This window comes from Camellia sinensis, chromosome 11 (assembly GCF_055761805.1).
Source record: "Camellia sinensis isolate YWXY chromosome 11, ASM5576180v1, whole genome shotgun sequence".
Taxonomy (NCBI): domain Eukaryota; kingdom Viridiplantae; phylum Streptophyta; class Magnoliopsida; order Ericales; family Theaceae; genus Camellia; species Camellia sinensis.
Window position 1 is genome coordinate 150,274,784 of NC_138971.1, and position 11,131 is coordinate 150,285,914.

At 35.6% G+C, this 11,131-nt stretch overlaps 1 protein-coding gene across 1 annotated transcript; it reads left to right on the top strand.

Moving 5' to 3' along the window:
- Positions 1–1,123: 1,123 nt before the first annotated feature.
- On the top strand, positions 1,124–8,275 carry LOC114295881 (beta-casein (DUF760)). The gene is made up of 3 exons (XM_028240176.2): positions 1,124–3,196; positions 4,798–5,078; positions 7,326–8,275. The coding sequence occupies exons 1-3, from the start codon at positions 3,065–3,067 to the stop codon at positions 8,134–8,136; spliced, it is 1,224 nt and encodes a 407-aa protein (XP_028095977.1). The 5' UTR covers positions 1,124–3,064; the 3' UTR covers positions 8,137–8,275.
- The last annotated feature ends 2,856 nt before the right edge of the window (positions 8,276–11,131 follow it).

Below are 11,131 nucleotides of genomic sequence, written 5' to 3' on the forward strand. Positions count from 1 at the left end.
ATGCTCTCTTTAAGAGACTTCCCTTTCCAAAAATCCAAAAAATCCCTGACCTGTGGAATGTAAAAATTAAAATCCATAGTATGAATAAACTACTTAAGACAAAGAGGAAATTCACTCAAACCCAGAGAAAATTCAAATTTCTCTGGGTTCTTTTTGACCAATTTTCTCGGGATTTTCAAATTTCTCTGGGTTCATTTATAAACCAGAGAAAATTCAAATTTGATCAATTTTCTCTGAGTTTATTTTCACTAATTTTCTCTGGGTTCATTTTGATCAAAGTGTTGCATCTCAACTTCCACAACAAAAGGAGTTCAACCTGAAGAAACCTGCTTCATATCATTATGACCTCCTTCTTTTGGGCTTCTTAGTGAGCTATTGGCCATAGAACTTCACTTTCTTTCGTTTTGTTTTTTATTGACTTTTATCACTTCTCCAAGGGTGTCACAAATTATTGAACCAGAGTGATTGCCTATGGTTATAGTAAGTGCAGATTTTGCCTTCACTCTTTGATTTTTTTTTTTTTTCCCCCTTACCAGGTCATATTATGTGGTCTTATTGGTATTCCTCCTGCCAACGGAGTTATTCCCCAATCTCCAATGCATACGAAAAGTTTGGCCACTCTGAAACATCAGGTAATATTTATTTTACACGGTTGTTGTTTTAGCAGAATCGTTTTCTGTATAAACCATATCAAATTTCAATGTGTAGGAGTTTCTTTGCATTATGTATCTCTACCTTTTCTAATCCAATGGCATCTTACTTCCTTTTTTGTAGTCTGTTTTAAGAACTCCCTTGCTGTTTAGAGTGTCTCTTCATTTTGTCACATCAGTACCTGTGTTTCTATTCTTGTTTTTCTGTATTAATATCTGAAGAGAAAAATATTTCTTTTGTCTTCCTCCTTGAAACAACTTCTACGAAATAAACTTGTATCAACAGTAAAAAGAAGTATGAGTAAAAATTCAAACCTGGGTCAATTGTACCGGAGCATACAAGAAGCATACAATGAAATGCAGACTATGATCAAGGCAAGTGTCTGTCTACTAATTTCTCAAATCCTAACTACATTTTGTTTTTCTTTCTACCATACCCATCCGAATAAACTTACTTGTATTGGTTTAAACAGCTTTGCTGCAGAACCCTAATACTAATATCTTTGACCTAAAACTACCATTTCTGATTTGCTTGGTGTTTTCCCTATTTTGGTTTAAACAACTCAGCTGCAAATAATCAATCACTCTCTCTCTTTCTCGAACACATGTAGAAACACTCTGAATTATATCTATGGAAATATACCAAACTGATTGAAAAATTCTGTTTGATTTGTATATGCCTCATAACCCACAAAAATATACCAAGTTGATCTGAAGGGAGAGGCACTGGCAGTGGTGGCAGAAACAGTGGAGGAGGCGGTAGCTGCGGTGGAGGTGAAGTGATGAGATCGGGGAGAGAGAGAAAGGTGAAATTGATTTGGAAATTTCTCTGTGTATATATGAATGTGAGGGTTAAGGACCTTAGACATAATAAAATAATATTGTGGATCTCTTACATTACTAAATATGAGAGAGGGATCTTAGACTAATTTCCCTTTTATTAATAGTTGACCATGGACGCCAGTTGACAGATTTAAAATTGTTATATGTACGTAGAATAAAATATTTTATGAAAGTGGCTATTTGTAAGGCAATAGTACAAAAAAAATTAAGATTGCGTTTGGTAGAATTTTCTAAATTAGATTTGAGAATGGAGTTGTATTTTAAGTTTGTGAGTTTTGGAATTATGATTTGAGTGTGGAAAATTTGTTTGGTGAATGAGTATTGAAAAGAGTTTTGAATTGAGTGAGAAATTTTTGATGTGACATATGATATTTGATATAAAAACTTACAACTCATAACCAAACACACAACTCAAAATTCTATTAAAGCTCATAATTTTTTTTTTAAAATTCGGAAATTATTTTTTGTTGAATATATAAAAATTAACATCTGTTAATTGCAAAAAAAAAAAAAAGTTACACTATTTCAGTCAACCGATGGGACAACATGTTAGCTTAAATTTTTTCACCTTTGACCGAGTTTTCAAAAGTAAGTATGAAATTAATTTTTAAAAGTCACAACCAAACAACATATGCAAACTAAGAATTAGAATCACAATTCCAAAGTTGTTCCAAACAAAGCGAACAATACATTTGAGTCTCAATGATTAAACAAAACTCGTTTTTTAAAATAAAAAAATTTAAGTAGGGCTTGGTAGAACTTTAGAATTATAATTTGAGAATAGAGTTATATTTTGAGTTTGTAAGTTTTAAAAATATGATTTGAAAAAAAAAATTTGTTTGGTTATGAATTTAAAAAAAAAAATTGAATTAAATTTTAAATTTTTGGTGTGATATATGAAATGAGAAAAGTTGTTTGATTATAAGTTTTGAAAAGAGTTTTCAAAAGTTAATTAAAAAACTTATAACTCATAACCAAATGCACAACTCAAAACTCTATTAAAAATTCTATTTAAAACTCATAATCAAACTCTTTTTAAAATTCAATTCAAAAAAATAATTTATCATTTTAGTCTAAAAAAATAACTTCCATATTTAAAAAATATCAAAAAAAATATAATTTTTTTTTTCCAAGTAAAAGGTGGCGATTGGCAATTGCCAAAAGAAAAAAAAGTTATACTGTTCCGGTCAACTAGCCGAACGACCGGTTGAACATCCTCCAGATGTCCAGGTAGACGACCTGATAGACTAAAAATTTAAAAATTGTCTGCTTTACGAAACATATTTTCAAAATATATTTTAAAATTGATTTGAAATATAATTTGAAAACCCAAACCAAATATAACATTAGAATGTACAAGTAAAATTAATTTTACAAAACTCCACCAAACAGGGTCTTAAATTTTAAAAATAAAATAATTACAAAAATAAAATCAGAAATCGAGAGAAAATCATTCCCATCTGTTTCTGCTCTTCAACCACTGGACTCCACCCTCCTCTCTCTCTTTCTCTCTCTCTGTGGAATTGGCTTTTCAAAACCCTAACAACCACTGAAACATTCAAGCACGAGACATGGGAATTTCCGGGGTAATCACCGACGTATTGGTGGCTCTGCCGTCCGCCGCCGGCTTCAAGTCGCCGGAATTGAGGCATTCGCACGCACTCTCCGATTCAAAGTTCCTTCTTCATTCTGGATTCATCAGAGTAAGCTTTTCAATCACAATATCTCTTAATCTGTTTGTATACTCAGGAGCATTTCTGTGAAACTCTGGTTGGTTGCTGAGAAACTGTGAGAACGGAAACGAAAGGCAAAAGGTCGTGTAACTTTCGATTTGAGATGTTTTCTGGCCCATAGAAACAGTAAATGCAATAAAATAACTTTTAATTAGAGAATTTTTATTGTAATGAAACGAATTGAAATTTGTCAGAGCTGTTTGATGATCTAAAGAAATGGAAAACTCAAATCTTTACGAGGACTCTTTAATTATTAACCTTTAGGTAAGTTGATTTAGCTTACAAGTTACAAATGAGGAATCAAAAGCTCAAAAATGTGAATGACATTGACAGAACTCAATAACAGTAAGTCTCGTACCTTGAAACCATTCAATTCTTAGTCATTTTTTGGTTAATGATTTGAGTGAGGCGTGTGCTTGGATCTAGGTCGAATTTAACAATTTGTAAGTCGCGAATTGTTTTAGAAGAGATGGAAGTGAATAATAGTGATAAAACTGAGCCAAAAATTGAACTATTTTTGCATTCGTGGCATTGCACTAGTATAATAGGGATTGCTAATTTTTCCTAGAAATACACACAAGGTATTCTTTTATTTTCTTTCCATAAACTTTTTGAGCTACCAAATGCAAGTTCATGGTGTTTTACTGAGTTATCATATCATCCGAGTTTTATACTGTATTTTACTTTCTAATCTAATTTTGAACCTTATTTATGGCTTGCAATTTCTCTTTTCACTTAAGAATGGAGCTTGCATTAAAATTATTGTTTTAGAACTTTTAATTAATTGTTAATTTTAATTTTAATAAGTTTGATCTGCAAGGTACTTTGTATTGTAGTTTAGCTTGCTGAAGAATGTTTGCGTGATCTAGATTTGGGTTATTTATTATAGTTGGTGGTGTTTTATTTCTTTAATAAGACAAGGTTGTTAATTTAGGGACAAACGTATTGATCCACCACGTGGCTTGAAGGTGGATTATTTTTTATTCAATTAAAGTTCTGCTATTGTTAAATATTGGTACTCAATCTAGATAAGTGTATTGAATTTTGTTAGTAAATTATGTAGACTGTACAGCTATTAATCTAGTAAAAAGGCTTGAAGCTCAATGAGTGGTAAGTAAATTTATCTTCTTGCATTTTCAGCTATTCACAGCTGAATTGTATTACAGAAGACTTATTTTCTATTGAGAAAATATAGGAAGAGACAGAACCTACTTTTCAGTCCATTAATTGTGTCGTGGAAAAAGGGATCCTCTTCTTAATTGATCCTATTAGAAGTTCTTGAAAATTTTGAGAAGAATAAACTTCATTTTTTCTCAGAGTTTTCTTGATAACTAAGCCTTGCAAGCTAGGTTGCATATTTCTGTACTATCCTACTGAATTTGATTTAGAAAATCACTATAACTGGGCCATCATGCAGAGATTCCTACACTTCTTTGCCGCATGTCCTATTCTGGACTTCTTGTTTTGTTTGAGGCTTAGAAACAACAGAAAAAGTTCAGCGTTTAATACTTTTTAATTCAACTTTTTAGATGGCTCCTTCCCGTGTTCTCACTTCCACTTTTATTTTGTAGAGCTGTCCTTCACATTCCACTCCTAAGCTAGGAATTGGATTGGATAAGTCCCAAGTGAGAAGCTTAATAGTGAGAGCATCAGGAAGTTTAGGTGGTGATTTGGCACCAGTTGCTCCTCTTCAATTTGATTCCCCAGTTGGCCAACTGTTAGCGCAAATATTGCAAACGCATCCACATCTGCTCCCCGCAGCCATCGATCAGCAGCTTGAGAACCTTCAAGCTGAAAGAGATGCCCAGGGAGAAGAAACTCAGGCTTCATCACAAGATCTCCTTCTCTACAAGTAAGTTGTTTGATCTCCTTACACAAGCGGATAGAAGATTTTCCTCCTGTTTAATGGCCCCAGAACCATTCTTTTTTTCAAATTTTTTTTTTCTTAGTTATAGTGTGCAAACTTTTGTATATTACACTGGAGATTTGAAATCAGAACTGATGCCAGACTAACATGTTTGAATTGCATTGGTAGAACCAATTATTGTAGGCTAATGCAATTGCATTCAGCGTAAATGTTTGCCGGTTTATGACTTCCTACTTAGGGTGCTAGGCCAATTTAGATGGGATGTTTATTATAGATTGTAGATTGTACAATTTTGGAGCTATACGCTGAGGAAAATGCTCAAAATATTCTCAAATTGATAGAGAGCCGATTTAAGAATTGGTGGAGCTGATGTAAGCATTTTCTGTGACACGATTTCTGTTTTTGGGGAAAATATGAGAGTTAGCCTCATAATGCCCTTAAATACCCAACTCTAAGAAAGGCATTATTTGGGGCTTGGGTCTCTGGTGCAACTATCTAGGGATCTTGTGAGCTAAGCTAGGTGGCTTCTCTTGGAGATGCATGATATTGATTTATATAATTTATACTTTTTTATTCGCTCGTCCATGTTTCAGCTAGCAAACTCCTGATAAACGCCAGTCCAATCCCATTCTGTAAATGGGGTAAGCTTGGCCTGAAAAAGGAATTGAGCTTTGTTGAAAACATTGGGCAAAACAATCGTGCTTTAACTCTGATGAAATCACCAATATAATCTGAATTGAGACATCATTATATTCAGTTATATGATATCATTTTGCTTATACAAGTACATAAAATTCCAAACATTTCATTCTGTAGTCACATTTTCTCTTTGTGAAGTTGATCTTATGTATGTATATATGTATGAAGTTGAAATTAAGCCCCCCCCCCCTTATTGGAAATATTTGGATTGGAAATATATGGATCTTTGTGGTTAAGTTGTGTTGGTTATGTTTGGGACTTAGACTTGATTTGGGCATGCTTCTTAACGTGATATGTCTAATACTTTATTTCCTGCAAACAATATATGCACAATAAACATGTTTTAGAGGGTCACCATCCCCGTTGAATAGACTTAAGAGACATCAAATAGAATTGAGAATGATTTCTTAACCTGAGTGGGTTTCTGGATTTGTGATTTTATTTTGAGCATCATTGTAGCATCACTTAAAAAATTTTGTCCATGGAATATGGCACAATATAAAGACACGTCAAATGTTGTGCAATGTTTTCTGTACATAAGGTATGCCCTTTTTTAGAACAAAAACTCTTTATGCTGCTTTTTGACATTAGTCGAGAGTAAGAAATCCTACTTACCCAGAAATGGTGTGAAAGATGTTTACCCAAATGAGGATTGTGCGGTGGCGATTGAAATTTTGTTGTGTGGGGTCATATATAGAAAAATTTGGACCATAGATTGATAATTCTGGGTAAATATTCTGGTTTGTAGTGTTACTTTGTCATATTCTGCTAACTGGTAACCTGCTAACTAACCAATGGATGTAGAAGTTTCCCAGATATTTCTAATTTTTAATTCATGTCTGAAGTCTCAAGTCTCAACTGTTTAGCACTAGTGCAAAGATTGGGACTCAAAAATCTGTGCGGATCTATGATTCTTTTCTTCTTTTTTTTCACCCAATAGTTTGTCTAGATTGATGGTTCTTAAGAATCCTACCCCTACACCAGGTCCATTTCTATTTTGTTGCAAAATGTTGAAAGATTTGATTGAATTGAATGGTTAAAATTATCAGCAATTTTTTCTATATAATTTTATCAGGTATAGATAATGTCTAGTATAGTTGTTGAACTGAACTTGGAGAGCCCCAGACTATGGTGTTGACATGGCTTACAGGGTAAATTCAAATGAATTGGATCCAAATTTTAGATAAACTCAGTTATAGTAAGTTGAAAGAACACTCATTCGGAAGCAAAAATTTTGGAATGTCACTGATTGAGGCAGTAGTTAGTGCTGAAAAAAAGAAATGAATCAGGTTGATTGTACCACATTCTGTGGACGTATATGCATATGTTGGGTGCATCACTCATTCCATTGACAAGACTTACTGTGCTTGTCAATCTTCTCATTTTTTTTTTATTGCATCTAGAAAGTAAAAAAAATAATTTTTCTGTCTTGTAAGATTTCATAAAACCAAATCTTCTCTTTTCTGCCATGGTTAATTGATCCAATGCTGGTAATATGGAAGTGATTAATATAACCAAGAAACATGATTTCAGGAGAATAGCTGAAGTGAAAGAGAAGGAAAGACAGAGGACATTGGAGGAGATAATGTACTGTTTGATTGTACAGAAATTTGTCGACAACAATGTTTCAATGATCCCAAAGATATCAGAAACCTCAGATCCAACTGGCCGGGTAGATTTTTGGCCAAATCAAGAACAGAAACTGGAGTCTGTGCACTCCCCAGAAGCATTTGAGATGATACAGAGCCACTTATCTCTTGTTCTCGGAGAACGGGTTGTGGGACCCCTAGATATGATCGTTCAGATCAGCAAAATTAAACTTGGAAAATTATATGCTGCTTCTATCATGTATGGTTATTTCCTGAAACGGGTTGATCAGAGGTTCCAACTTGAGAGATCCATGAACACCCTTCCCAAAGGCTTTGATTTAGAGCAGATAAAGTTTGAAGATGCGGTACCAGTAAACCCGCTTTGGGATCCGGATTCACTGATACGTATTCCACCTGATGACGGTGACGGAGGCGGCATAACCGATTCCAGCGAGGGTAAGTCATATAGATTGAGATCCTATGTGATGTATTTAGATGCAGAGACACTTCAGAGATATGCAACCATAAGATCCAAGGAAGCTATTTCTTTGATTGAGAAGCAAACACAGGCACTGTTTGGAAGGCCTGATATTAGGATTGCCAAGGATGGTTCGCTCGATGCATCAAGCGATGAAGTTGTTGCTATTACATTCTCAGGATTGACAATGCTAGTGTTGGAGGCAGTTGCATTTGGATCATTTTTATGGGATGCTGAAGGCTATGTTGAATCCAAATACCACTTTCTTAAAAGCTAAACGACGAAGTGTTTGTGTGTGATATTTCATGTTTCAGCTTTGTGAACTGTAACGCTCGTTTAAAAAAAAAAAAAAAAAAAAAAAAATCTGCCAATTGAGCATATCGTTGAATGTAAATACCTTCCAGTTTTTCCCTTTAGATCTTCTATGGAGAATTTTTAGCATATACTTGATGTTGATCAGCATCAAGTGATAGTTAAGCCACTCGTGGCACACTTTAAATAAGGAGCATGACTCAATGCACGAGATTTTTGTTAAAACGGGGTTTGGGGAGACATTTTCGTGACTTGAACTTGTGTCACTGGGGATGACACTAATTGTAAGTCTTGCCATAGGGCCAGGTCAAGTATGAAAAGAAGCTGGGAAACTATGGGATGATGTTAATTGTAGATCTTATCATTAGACCAAGTCAAGTGTGAAAAGAAGCTGGGAAACTATTCAATAGTGAAAACAAATCGAGCAAAGGGAAGAGCTATATATTCACATTATGCAAAACCTACTCATATTTGATTGAGGATTTTCTATTTCTTCATCCCAATATTCTAAGGGCATGAAACGAAATTAAATAAAACATACTTCTAATTCTTTTAATAATTTTTGGTAATATCTTAATCGATATAAATGATAAAATTTATTGAGAACATGCATAAGAGATAATATAAACTTAAACACATATTATACTTAAAATACTTATAGATATTAAACAAAGTATGTACAGACACTCTACACTCAAAACTCACAAAAGAAATATATATATATATTTAAAATTTTCTTGATACTTGTAGACGCGTCCGCGAGGGACCCCGCTATTACAATTCGGACTCGATTTTGTTTACGGTTCTTAATCTGAACCAAAGAGTCCAAATCCGGCAAATCGTTTTGAGAAACAGATTTTTGAAAAAGAAGTGCCAAACATGGACTGCTTTGCCAGATACAGAGTCGCCACCTAAATATTTTTTATGGGGGAATTTAGGAAACCCTGACTCGGTGCCGAAGGCCACATGTCCGTCATCACTGGAGTTGTCTCGGCTCGGGAGCTAGGGTACGATTGGGGAAGGTCAGCTATGAGCACCTCCTGTCGCCCGATCCGAAGATCGGCCTCTACTAACCGTGATATCCGTTTTTGAAAACGTTATGTGTTCTTATTCCAGTTATTAGCCTAGAATTACTATGTTATGCGCACAGCAAACAAGTATAGACTAGATTGCCTAATTTGGAAATAAGCATTGCATATCCGTTTGTTTTGAAAAAACATTTTGGAATTTGCTACTCGCAAGTAGGCTAGAATACGGATTTCAACGAGTTTTTCCAACTCAGACAAGCCAACCTTCACCCACAGGCATTCAAACAGTTTAACACACAAACATCTAGCCACATGGTAAGCATACTGTCATGGTAGCATTCACACGCATGCGATATGCTAAATCATTAAAATACTTACATAGTACTCCATGCCAAAACAATAAACTTGTTAGCAAATGTGCATGGTCCTAGTTCATGTCAATTTGACTAATGCAACACATACATGGTGCAATTTAGAGTAGGCTCGGCTAACCTAAACATGGCATGTGAAATGCAACCAATTGATGCACGTATTCAATTTGGAATTGAAGTACAAATGCAGTTAGCATGATGTACCGAGCCCGGTGCATGCAATACTGATGAATGATGCACGCATGCATAGTATAAGGTATGCTAAATTAAACATGACCTATTACTAACCATCATAAGCAGGTAAGTAAAAGGGAGAAAAAAGTGGGGGTTGGAAGACATGCACACACTCACCCACACTTATTACAGATTCGCCCTCGCTCGGAGGGACCAAATAAATATTACAGATAATTAACCTACAAGCTAATTAATTATTACAAATCATCTAATTAATTAACAAATTAACTAAGCATAAGAAAAGCAATAACAGGGGCCTCGGGAAGAGGGTTCGATGCGCGGATGCTCAGATCTTGCTCGGAAGTGCACTGCCATGCATAGACTGCCTCTGTTTTCCCTGCTCTGCCTCTTTGAAGACTGCCAAAGTCTCAGAATTTCTTCCCTGGACATAAGGAGACACTACCGGCTGAGTAGAATGGCCACCGGCAGTGGTGTGTGATCACCGGCCGTTGGTGAAGCTATCGGCCCAGGAAGGATTGCCGATCGGCACTGGAAACTGCCGGTCGGCAGAAAGTTCCTGCAGAATCTGCAATTGACAGTAACAGAAGGCAAGGCACAACATGACAATGCAATTCAAGCAATGTATGCACCAATCCTATCCCTTATCATGCTAGTGACTCAAAGGGATACGCTCCTTGGTTCTCGGACCATCAATCGCGCATTTCAATGCGTGATGGCCCAAAGAATCAAGTGTGCATTTTTGATATGGAATGCAATGCACATAAGCAAACCAATGGGACTCAACCTCTATCATACTCAAGTCAAGAGGCCAAGCATGCATGCCAATGCAATGCATCCTAGGCATGTGAGCTAGTATGCAACATGGCAATGCAAACAAGCAAACAACGAACAAGCATGCAAGCTAGTGGTCATGCAAGACATGATGCAATCGAAGCATGCAAAGTGTAAGACATGTAACAACATGTAAAGAGTAGACTTAAGCTAATTTGGGCAGCCCTATACTAGGCCTAAAACAGTGGCCAAATGCCATGGAAATGAGGGCCAAAACACATCCAAGCATGCATGCACACAAGGTCCAACACTTAGGCACCAAAGAGCAACTTTTAAGCACACTTAAAAGATGATAAACATGGATACATGGCATGCATAGAAAGCTCTGAAATCATGTTATAGAAGGTGTAAAACCAAGTAAACAAGACAAGCCAAGCATGCAACAATGGTCTAAAACTCAAGGCAAGCCAAGGGGGGTTACATGGTAGCTATACAAAGCAAAGCATGGATGACCCGAATGACCCAAAACAGACCTCAAGCACACTAAAGCATGCATAAAAGCTTCACAAAGCTAAGCCAAAACAAGTAAGCATAG